Source organism: Mytilus californianus, unplaced genomic scaffold (assembly GCF_021869535.1).
Source record: "Mytilus californianus isolate M0D057914Y unplaced genomic scaffold, xbMytCali1.0.p SCAF_14, whole genome shotgun sequence".
In the NCBI taxonomy this organism is placed as follows: Eukaryota; Metazoa; Mollusca; class Bivalvia; order Mytilida; family Mytilidae; genus Mytilus; species Mytilus californianus.
In genome coordinates this window covers 11,656,880-11,669,594 of record NW_026262626.1, presented here as the reverse complement: position 1 = coordinate 11,669,594, position 12,715 = coordinate 11,656,880, and the positions used below count along the sequence as shown (strand labels likewise).

The 12,715-nt window shown below is 33.8% G+C and overlaps 1 protein-coding gene across 3 annotated transcripts in view; it reads right to left on the bottom strand.

Annotated features, from left to right (window-relative positions):
* The window catches only part of LOC127724180 (agrin-like), a 54,943-nt gene that overhangs the window by 6,372 nt on the left and 35,856 nt on the right, over window positions 1-12,715 (bottom strand). For 2 of the 3 annotated variants that reach the window (XM_052231075.1, XM_052231076.1), the window contains exons 15-19: window positions 10,545-10,664; window positions 9,685-9,813; window positions 6,031-6,165; window positions 3,902-4,027; window positions 2,278-2,397 (exon numbers count right to left, since the gene is read on the bottom strand). In XM_052231075.1, the coding sequence (XP_052087035.1) occupies window positions 2,278-2,397; window positions 3,902-4,027; window positions 6,031-6,165; window positions 9,685-9,813; window positions 10,545-10,664 (630 nt within the window). The remainder of the gene's footprint in view (window positions 1-2,277; window positions 2,398-3,901; window positions 4,028-6,030; window positions 6,166-9,684; window positions 9,814-10,544; window positions 10,665-12,715) is intronic. The other variant, XM_052231077.1, reaches the window with a different exon arrangement.

Sequence of the window (12,715 nt, the reverse complement as noted above, 5' to 3'; positions counted from 1 at the left end):
CGAACGGATTTTTGAGAAAACATTTGGAATATCTTTTATACATTACAATGTTTTAAATATATGTAATAATTCTTTGTAAATAATCACTTATTATTGAATTTTCATGATTTAAGAAAAAAAACGGCATTTTTGCTGTACATGTATATTTATATATATTTTTTTTAAATCATAAAAAATGGTATAAATAAACTTCATACATAATCAGGGCAAGTATCGTTTTAAAAAAAGAGAGTTCCATGCACTCATTTTTAAGCTTATGATTAAAATCAGTAGAAAAAAATGCATCTTTTCCCAATATGTTACAGTTTGACGTTAGCGACGTCGTTATCTCCCCTGTAACTGTATCGTATGACCTTAAACTGCTTGACAATATGATGCATCAGAGTTCGTCACCAGATTTCTTTATGATCTAGTTACGATTTAAGTTGCCTTGAAGCTCTTTTATTTGTTTTTCAAAGAACCAGTACTTATACTTAAATATTCGCTCTAACGTCCTTGCATCTCGTATTTTGAGATGATTTATTATACGGTTAGCACAAAAGTTTAAATTTAAAATAATTATTAATGTCATAATGAAATGAATATTGGATGATGCACTCAAACAATACGTAATAATTTGATGTAGAACAAATGTCAAATACAAACAAAGGGAGGCTATACAAGTATTTTTCCCCAGACTAGTATGTTTTTATTTATGGGAAAAAAACGGAGAGGTTCAATTTATAAGGGAGCTACCATTTGATTTTTATTGGGAGGGGGAGGGGCTAGGATGAAATTTGAAAATGAGCAACTTGGCAAAAAAAGGCAGGATGACGATTTATGTAAAAAAAAAATCAGGATAAACTAATGAAAAAAGGCAGGACCGAATTGAGTGCAAAATAAAAAGGCAGGTAAGAAATTACAACTAAAACAAAAATGCAGGACAAAATTTTTCATACTAGACCCCCCTCTATAAAAATCAAATGGTAGCTCTTTAAGAAGTCGAACATAAGAAACATGATTACAAAATGCGTAGTCTTTTTTAAAAAGCTTCTTGCTCTATTAGTTGCACCTTGTTCTAGCAATAAAATTCCTGTATGATATCATAACGATAAAATCGGACAGGGAATGTAGATTCATGTGAAAAAAAGAAGTAGATAATACTAAGGGCACCACAAACAACATTTGCCCAAAACACTTGTAATTGTTTTTGCCATTGTGTTTGCAGTTTGTAAACTTACGAGTTTGATGAATGTTCCTATTGGTATCTTCTATCTCTCGTTTAGTTTTTAATCGACCCTCATTGTCTATCTTAAGTATCCTTGATATCAATATTTTTGTTCGTGAATGTAATCGACAAAAAGACGATAAGTTAAAACATTGCATTATTCAAAACTAGGCCTGGATTTTTACTCTTTATTAAATATTTTGTAAATGCTCTAATTGGCCCAACTTACATTTATGATATTCACAAGCAAAACGTTATTCTAAACCACTAACTTCGAAAGAAATGTCTTCAATAAGAAACAAAACATTTCGACAGATAAAAGTTCAAAACTTACCAGTAAAAATTAAAAAAAGACAATTTATTAACAAATGAAAATACTTATACGAGCCTGCATACGGAGTATATTTCTCCCAATTGATACGATATTCCCGGGCTTGTATTTCCTATCATGATTTCCTTGATAGAGGATTGCTGCTCATAAGGAAGCTATTAAACCAAGAGTTCCAAATGGTGAAGTTGAAATCATCCCTTCGTAAATTTTACGGACGCCATCACGAGTTGGTTGACCGTTGAATAACCGTTTCACAGATAATATCGGATATGTTCCTTATGTCGTAACTACAATACCCTTCCCTTTTCACGAATGTGACCTACCGAATCAGACTATTTACCGGATTTGTAATAACATAAGCAACACGACCGGTGCCACATGTGGAGCAGGATGTGCTTACCCTTCCGGAGCACCTGAGATCACCCCCAGTTTTTGGTGGGGTTCGTGTTGCTTAGTCTTTAGTTTTCTATGTTGTGTCATCTGTACTCTTATTTGTCTTTTTATTTTTGGCCATGGCGTTGTCAGTTTGTCTTCGATCTATGAGTTTGACTGTCCCTCTGGTATCTTTCGTCCCTCTTTTGTGTATATGGATCCTTTTGAAAACAGGAGTGAATTTAGGGTTTCACCCGGGAAAATACGTCGTTCCTCTAGTTGCACAGATTTAGGCAAAAGATATACCGTTACCAACAGCTAAATTATGTGTATGCACAACGTTAATAATATTATGCGTTTAGCTTACTTGCATGTAGCCTCACATTCATTGTTGTATGTAGTTGCGTCTGTAGCACAAACTGGTTTGTTTTCTGCTGGACAATTGCATGGACAGGGACAAGCATGGTTACATTCAACAGTTGTTCCTCTTTAAAAAAGATCACGAAATATAATTATATTTGTTTTACAAGTTAAATACAATCTTTAGAATAGAAAGGTTTAGACAAATTTAAAAATCATAAGAGTGAAAGGTATGCGCAATGCATTTTAAACCATTCAATGAATTCATTTTGAAACAGAATCATGTCATTGTCTCCGTCTATATATATAACGTCATAAGTAACCTTTATGCTTTGTCCAGGTTAGGCTCTTTTTTGCCCTTTTTAGTTTTATCAGCTCTACAACGTTTGCATTATGTTTACATGTATCCCCAGCCCAGTCGCCAGTAGTTCGGTAATGGCATGAAAATACGGATATTCTTTTATTCAAATTTACTATGATGAACATTTTAAATGAGTTGGCTCTGATTTCTTATATTGTTTTAGCTTTCTTGTTTTGGTCCTTTTATGTTTGATCAGCTCTTCAACGTTGCTATTAGGTTTTAGACTTTCAATCTGCTTTGCTTCGAGCATCACTTAAGTGACATTTATTGTGTAAGCACGGTAGCAGTAAAGTTTGTACTGTTAATGTTATTACTTTCAAATGTCTATAAACTGATTTTGTTGTTCATTTATCTTTATACTCTCTAAGTCCCAGATCCTGTATTGAAGAAGCTAATCTAACTGCAGAATTGACCAATTTAAGTTGATTACACATGCATAAAACATAATTCATTGGTGTGAACAATAAAGTTCATGATGCAATTGTACCGGGTTTTAACAGGATTTTGGCACCCGTCTAAACTCGGCCGAGTCCGTTCCGTTCCTTTATCTAACAAGAAGAGTAGAAAAAATAAATACTGAACTCCGAGGAAAATTCAAAACGGAAAGTCCCTAATCAAATGGCAAAATAAAAAGCATCAACACATCAAAGGAATGGACAACAACTGTCATATTCCTGACTTGGTACAGGCATTTTTTATGTAAAAAACGGTGGATTGAACCTGGTTTAATAGCGCTAAACCTCTCACTTATGACAGTCGCATCAAATTCCATTATATTGACAACGATGCGTGAATAAAACAAACAGACATAATAGGTAAAAATGTCAAAATAGGGGTACAGCAGTCAACACCGTGTCACAATCTTAATCACAACAAAAACAAACAAATATTTAACAAAGAAGCACAAAAAAGCATATATCACATTTAACAACCTCGTTCATTGCTTACTAGTAGAGGATTCACTCGAGGATTGTCAATTGAGGGTTTTGGCTCATTTGAATTTGGACTTCCAATAATGAAAAACTTCCTGTATGAATCAGTCTATATACAGAAATTTGCTTTAAACAAAACATTACTGATATTCGTTTTATTTCTTTCCCGCCAATTGAATCGATTTTTCTGTTAAATCCTCTCCATGCCAGATGAATGAGTGGTGTTCATGGAGAAAACATTGGGGTTAATTGTTACAATTATAAATTTTAACATTTCAAAAGGGATTCTATTATACCGCATACTTCAACATGATAACCATATTTTTAACAGTACTCACGCACAGACAGCAAGACATTTAGATGCGTAGGTCTTTTCATCTTTACCACAGACCTTCTGTGCATTCGCTGGGCACTGACTTTCACATGAACATGGACACTTTCCGGAACACTTAACTGCTACTTTTCTACAGATTGAAATTTAAGAAAGTAAAACCTTAGCAGTATCTGCGCGACTATAATAAATGAAACAAGACATAGATAAGTCAAAACAAAAATAAGAACATCAAATAATACAGGATATAAAAATTCGGACTTGAGCATACAAACTTTTAAACATTGAAGACCTGTTGGTGACCTTCTGCTGTTGTCTGTTTTATGGTCGGGTTGTTGTCTCTTTGACACATTCCCCATTTCCATTCTCAATTTTATTTTAAAAACATCCAATGTACAATTAAATGCATTGCAATGTTGGTGAAATTCTGTTTCATGCACTGACAATACAGTCATAGATTAAAATGTATGTAAATGTTGGTAGCACATCACTTCATCCCAATGGTTTTAGTCGAGGAAATGTAGGGTCTTGTTGCTCAAGGGACCACGGTGGCCGAGTGGTCGAATTAGTTCAACTACTATATATCTAGCCTGTCAACACTGAGGTTATGAGTGCGAATCCCGCACGTGGTTGGTGCATTCGACTCTAATCTTAATTGGACTGGATCTTCCTTCACTGTATTGGATACCCATAACAAACAATGTTATATTGCTAGATCTTCAAGTGCTCCACGAAACCCTTTTTAAATTATTAACATCAATTTTATAAGCAAACAAAGCTTGGCTTCAAAACCATTGTGAAACTACATAATCTAGAGGTGGAGTGAATCAGATGTAGATACTAAAAATTGTTTTGGAGTACAAACAATCTTTCATCTTGCAAAAGTATAAAAATATTTGACTTTTCTACACTCTACTTAAGTATTCCCCATTCCAAACTAAAAGACAAATTGAAAGATTTGGTCATGCTTTGTTTCATCAAAAACGAATAGCCAACGTAGATACAACTATCTTGTATTAGGAAGAGATAAATCGTACTTGGTAAAAAAAGTTTATTTTCGACTTGTGAGTTTGAATGTCCCTTTTAATGTCTTTCGCCTCTCTTTTAATTGACTAGGATTGTCAGTTTTCCTGCCGATTGTCGGTGTTTCTCTTCTGGCACTCCGGCTTCCTCTACCATTAGAGACCGACCCGAAATAATCAATAGTGCTGAAAGTGGTGTTAAATACCAATCAATCAATATTGTTTCTGAATCTCAAGTTTCTGTGTGTTGTTTGTAGTCTTTGTCTGTGTGTGTATGCTCATGGCGTTGCACGTCTTTCTTCGACTTATGTGTGCCTTTTTATTGCATCAAAACTATCTCCCCCAGTTTTAGTAATAATCTTTTTTTTTTAATAAACAGTGACAAACAGTAGGTACGAAGATCAACGTAAGTATTCCTATGCAATAATTATGAACATCAGGCACGTGTATCATAAATGAAACAAAAATAGGCTTTCAACTTTCAAGATTATGTTTTTATAATAGGCACTTGTTTTGTTTTATTTACAAAGTTTTCTATGAAATGTGTTGTGGACTTGTTCCTCTAGTCGTCGTTTTTTGTTTTCAGAGGCGTATTTAGGGGATGCTACATATATGGCTAATACACGCACTTCTTACATGTCTCGCTCCCAATTTCGTCTAGTGTGGGTTCCCTTCCCTTTTGAAAGTCCTGAATTCATATTTGTTTTTACCATGTCGTTGTCAGTGTTTCTTTAACGTATGAGTTTTGAATGAACCCTCGATATCTTTTGCCTCTTTCTTATGGAAAGTTTTAAAAAAGATACAAGAAATAGAGGATGGCAGTCTTTCTATCCAAGATATAGTAAACATATAGAGGAAAGCTAATTTCTACACAAGGTAAAGATGCCTTAGTCGAATTTGTAATAACCTTTTTGATATTTTGGTTGTCAAAGGTCTTCAACCAGTGATATATGAGGGTCAGGATGGGGTTTACAGAATAGAGAACAATAGGCAAAAAGTACAGAATAAATGGTCAAAACAAATATATTGTCTAAATAATTTTGTTGATCATAAGTCAACTGTTAAATTCGTGAAATATCCTTTTTTGAACGATTCCGTTTAAATCAAAACTTACGCACAATCAGCGTGGCATTTGTTCGGATATGTTTTAAACACTTTTCCATCCTGCCCACAGACAGGACGACCACCGCTTGGACATTTACTTTCGCACGAACAAGGACAGCTCCCTTTACACGCTACCTCTGTTTTACTGAAATATACACATGATATATGATATTGAATAGCACAATGGTTAGTGACCAAAAGGCAACACCACATACCAATCAAAATAACCATCAAGAGATTTAACATACACTTCCATCCAGAGAGGTTTAACATTCACTGGTCAAGAAGTACAAAATAATTCAACAGAGAAGCCAAAATACGAAGCCAAAATCATATTTAAGATAAACAAACGAGGCATCACGTAGTGCACAACGTATACAAACAAAAATATAAATCAATTGTTTTGTAAACAATTGTTAGCGGCGGTCTTTCTCCTCTAAAACATAAATGATTGATTGATCGATCAATGGCAGGGGCGGATTTAGAGGGGGGCAGGGGGCCCGGGCCCCTCCCCCTTTTGTGGGAAAAATTTGGTTGATTATATAGTGAATCACTGAAGCATGACTGGAGCGGGGCCCCCTCTCAGGCAGTCAGTGGGCCCCCTCTTATGAAAATTTCTGGATCCGCCACTGAATGGATGGGTTGGTTGGTTGGTTGGTTAGTTAGTTGATTGGTTGATTGGTTGATTGGTTGGTTAATTAATTTGCCAAAAAACACATTGGGCCTTGACTGTAGGGACATGCTAAAAAACAAAAGATAATCCCTCATCCAATATTAAACACATGGACCAGACACCTGCATAACTGATTAGTTGGTTGGTTGGTTGTTTGGTCGGTCGATTGATTGATTGATAGATTGATTGATTGATTGATTGATTGATTGATTGATAGCATGGCATCTAGCTTCTCTGTGCGACGCAGCTAACTTAAATAACGCCTATATTCTGACCGAACGTGACTGCGTACTTATACATCCCGCACAGCCAAACGGACGCCTGAGATGTCTTCATAAAAATTGATCCTAGTATCATTCGTTTATAAATTTTCTCTAGTTTCTATGTTACCTCGGACTTCCATTTTTCATCTATATTTTTTTGTGTTGTGTATGCATTTTGTTTGAATTTGTAGGAAAACGGAGTAAATTTTGTCTTGGAAGTTTCATTTTCCTTATTTGGATATGAAATGTTTTATTCTAAATTTAGGTCCGCGCGCGAGATTGTGTTGTGAAGTCACGTGACCCTCGAATTATATATGTCTGGAGTTATTAATATCAATATCTTTTCAAGAGAGACCGTTGAACACAGCACATGTGTATTGATTAGAGTAACACGATGACTATTGGTTTTATTATTTACAGGTCCTTGATGTCCGATCATGCATGCATTTTACATACACATGTTAACTGGAGCACAAATTTGTATTTTAATCCATGTTTAGAAATTTGATTGTAGGATTTAAGATATATTTTCAAACTTGGGAGCCATTTCTACGTCATTGAATTTTATTTCCAAATCAAGCGGACCGCGCCTAACGGCAAAAATAATGCTGTTAACCAAACGTTTATCGATTAATTTCAGAAAATACATGAATTGGAGCAGATTTTTGCAGGGATGAATTTCTATTTAAAAAGTTCGTACATAAGAAGGATTGCATTTTTACAGTAAAATGTACAGGACTGAACTTCAAGGCGAAATGGGATTCCTCAAAAAAAAAAAAAAAAAAAAGTAGGGGGGGGGGGGACGACTGTGTGGAGGATGGTGGACCTTGGTTGGTTAATTAAGATAAGATGCATGTATACATCATGATAGCTGCAAAGGTATGAGGCTATAATTACTTAATTTTGTTCATTTTTACGTTTCAGTTGCATGGAACCCGTACAACAATAACACGTGCCACTTCGACACTTTCCAGTTATATATCATGTCGCGACTAGCATTTTGGTCAAATTTTTTTTATACGGCTTACGGTTTATGAATTACAAAAACAAAACGACAAATTTATTTGGTAAAGGCAGATAACTCCTATAAGATCTCACTTGGTCGCTTCAATCCAAATTAGCTAAAAATTCCTGAGGATGTAACAAACAATTTAGAAAAAGAATTTTGTCGTTATCTTTTTGTGTTACGGAGGAGATGCATACACTTGATAAACAGTGAATTGGGGGATAACTCTTACTACATGTAAGGAAATTGTTCGGCTTAGCAGAAAAGTGGAAAGACCTAATAAAACTGTGAACACTGTACAAACGGATGATTCATGAAACAAGAATTGCAATGCTTTGTAATGCTTCATGCATTGCTAATAGTTGTCGGTCTCAAGAAATATATGACTGTTTCAAAAGTATCTTCCAGGAAACATGTCAAAGAATCTTCGTATAATGTTATTACAGTTGGAATACAAACTTCTTGAAAATTCCAAGATCCTTTCATTTCAGGTATTACATAAATAATAACAGTTAAACAAGTTTCATCAATTGACAACTGCAAATCTTGATAATTCATTCAAAGTTTTTCATATATAGGGCAATTTGTTTAAATTTTCATTGTTTTCAGAATTTATAGTTAAAAATTATTTAATTTTCTAAAATAAAATCATGATAGGTCTACTTTTACAAATTGTGACTTGGATGGAGAGTTGTCTCATTGGCACTCATACCACATCTTCTTATATCTACTGAAAGATTTATAACAACGTGTGGACGGACATATTTTAACCCCTATACATTCACATAATAACTGTTGCTGTTTAAGTAGATCTTAAACCCTTCAATACTATTTAATCATACTTTGAAATCATCTAAATGCTAAATGTTTAGTGCAGTAGCAATCTTTTTATTTCAGAAATGCAATAGTTGAACATACTTTTCCTAGGATTACAAAAGTGTGGATTATATTCTTCCAGATACAAAATCAACTCATACACAAGATAAGTTTTACATGTCAAAATCGAATAAATGATAATTTGTTTTATTTTTCCCCGTTTTTTTTAACTGTTGACAATAGTCCAAGCTTGTTATGCATTTTGCGTAAAATGGATGTTTGTGACATATTTTAATTTTTCATTTTTAAAGGTCAATTTTTTGTAGACGTCGCATGCAACGTTTCCGTAAATTTTACTGTTTCCACTGTAGACTGCATGAATTATGTTGATATATGAATTGACCATTTTGTGTATCTTTGAGAATATCTATCAATGTTGAAAGATGTACATAATGATAAATTAAAACACTACGAGTTGTTTTGTCTCTTAAGAAAACATAAGTAAAGATATCCGTCGCTTTTTATACAAATTGGATCTTGGTGCAATTTTGGTACTGTGAAGTTACATTTATAACATTTCATAAAATCACAGAATAATTTTCGAAACAGACGAACTGATTATGTAATGTTTTTAGCTGATATATCAATGACCAAAATAATATCCATCTAAAGAAAAATAAAAAAATGCTAAGCTGTAACAAAATACTCACTCTATCACCATGATAACTTTAAAGGTTTTAGGTTTATTTTGCCAAAGAGAAAAGGAAACATCTCTAAAACTTACATACATAACAGTGCCAAAATTTACCCAATTTTATATATAAAATTAAGCTATATTTGGTGTTAAATTTAAAAACAAAATAGTTGATGAAATCTAAATGTTAGATTTCTTCTTTTAATACACACCTGCACTTGGCAAAACATATGGTAGGGTAGGTAATTTCATCTTTGCCACAAAACAAATCGTTACTTTTCGGTTGAGGACATCCACAAGGAGTACATGGGCAGGCTTGTTTACATTCTATTGTAGCTTTACTGTAATTATAATTTTATATGTTTTCTTAAGTACATGTATATTGATAGTTGAAACAATGTTTTTTTCAGAAATATAGAAAAAATCGTCTGTAACATCGGTATCTATTCTATTAAGGAAACTTGAATGAACTCTTTTGTTTTAATTTTTGCATAAAGTCGTTGGTTGGACAAGTGTGCAGTTTTTGCTTCAGCGAAAGAAAACTCTTTTAAAGGTTTGATTAGTTGACAGGTCTGAGTTTGGCAAAATTGAACCAAGCTTTCTTACAGTAGTGCGAGGTATGTTCGAAGCGGGCCGAGTTTGTGAAAAAAGGACACAAGATGTCCTGTTTCCATTGCGGCATTAAAGGTATTATTATGAATTCATTATAACGTTATTTCATATTAATATTTGTTCTGTCTTTTCCTACAAATTTCCATTAAGGAAAAGTGCCAGATTTGTATTTCCTGAAAATTATATTCATCTAAATAGTTGTCTTTATGTAATCAAATCGTTCTATCGATCACTAAGTTTTAATTTTTGCCGGATTGGCTACTCAAAGTTTTCTACCATTAGAATAAAATCACCTTTTTTCCGTTATAATTTCGCTGCCATAACAAATACATTGTAACATTTGAAGCCAAAACACAAAAATAATCGTTCAGCAAATATCACCCGGTCAATTGGCGTGAAATGGATGCCAGTCGATTTTTAATTACAGAACTCGATATTGATGTTTACTTATAAAGCTTACTTGCAGTTAGCTTCACAGGCATTGCTGTATGTAGTTGAGTCTGTAGAACATACTGGTTTGTTGTCGACTGGACAGACACATGGGCAAGGACATGCTTGGTTACATTCAACAGCTGTTTTTCTTCATAACAAATAAAATACAAGTTTTTTTTTTTATTTTTCGTTTGACAAACATTCATTACATATATTATCTTACATAGTATTGGTATTTTTTTTATTATAAGGCGACGTTAGATACTTAATTCGTAAATGAATATAACACCACAATATTAAGAGAGAAGCGAAAGATACCAAAAGGACATTCAAACTCATAAGTCTAAAATATACTGACAACGCCATGGCAAAAAAAAAAGAAAAAGACCAAAAAGACAAACAACAGAATACAAACAACAGAATATAAACACAGCAAAGAAAACTAAAGACTGAAAAACACGAACCCCACCAAAATCTGGAGTTAATCTCAGATGCTCCGGAAGGGTAAGCAGACCCTGCTCCACATGTGGCACCCGTCGTGTTGTTCATGTAAGTACAAACCCAGTGATAAGTCTAATTCAGTAGGTCACATCCGGGGAAAAGGAGGACAAGATTGTGGGTACAACGATTTGAACGATTGCATGTTCTTATTTTGTTACCTATTGCGACGTTCAGAGAACGGATGAAACTGAACATTATTTGTACTTAACGTGGGTATCGGACTTAAAATGCATTTGTTATCAACAAATTACTAACAAAAATACCGAACTCCAAGGTAAATTTAAAAAAAAGAAGTCCATAAAAACAATCAAACTTTCAATTTTATCAACCAATGAAACGAATTAATTAACAGCTGCGCCATGAGCGCATGATACTCCCGTCGCTTTTTCAAAGAATAAAGTTCAATAACTTCTCAATGTCATATCAGAAATTTATGAAAAAACTAAAGGAAGATTATCTTTATAGATATAATTCAGTCACCAAGGTTTCATGAAAACTACTCAAAGTATTTTTGAGATATTGTCCGAAAACTCCTAAAATCCCCATTTTTTTTTATGAACAAAACCTGATAACTCATAAACGTAAAATCTAAAATTTATAAAAATCGAAAGGGAGCTCACATCAATAGATATAAACAATTCACTAATGTTTTTTGCAAATTGGTGAAAGTGTTTTTCCGAAAACTGGAAAATCCCCCTTTTTTAATGAATAAAACCCCATAACTCGGAAACGTAAATCTAAAATTTATACAAAACGAAAGGGAGCTCACATCAATAGATATACACATTTCACCAAAGTTTCATGTAAATTGGTTAAAGCATTTTTTAGTTATTGTCCGACATGTTGACGACGGACGGACAGACGGACGGACGGACGTACAGCCAAAAGGACGGACGGACGGACAACGGTATACATAATACGTCCCGCAACAATTGGGATACAGCAGCCAAAACTGTATGAACATTTATCACAAACATACAACACAAATGACTTCAATATTCAAACAAACAAACATAAAAGCAAATATAACTAAGACGACAACATAAAAGTTGTTATCATTGATAGTTTGACAAAGACGCCAATAAAGAAGTTTATGTCGTTGATAGCAAATTTGACCAAGACGGCAACAAAAACGTTTTTGTAAAGTGGACACGTCTTCCAAATTTGTTTAACAGAAGAAGAAACACAATTGTAAAATGCGTTTTATCGCCATTTATAAATGCGTTTAAACGTATCTAATGGGGATGATTTTAAGTAAAGTATAAACTGTGTTGCTTTTCTTGAAGTCTCCAATATCAAATGATACTTATAGAATAGATCCCGGTAATTCAAATAAGAGTGATAGTACATGCAGTGTGCCAAGTATCTTTTCGCTGTCAGTTGAGCACGTTCGTACATTTTTCGCCCATTTGTTAAGGATATTAGTTAGGGTAAGTTGATCTAGGTATAAACATATTTTTCTACCTCTAAGTGTATAAAAACCCTCATTAGTACCTCAGGGTAGTACCAATAAACTTTGGTATAGATGATCTCAAATGAATGTTAAACATTGAATTACATGTATAGTTTAATGTTTTTATAGCATTAAAAAAAATAAAGATGAAGACATTGCAAAATTATTATGAATTAATAATCATCCCGACGGAACTAATTTCGTTGTTTGCGTGCGTATTGGTGAACCCTGAATCTTAGTATTCA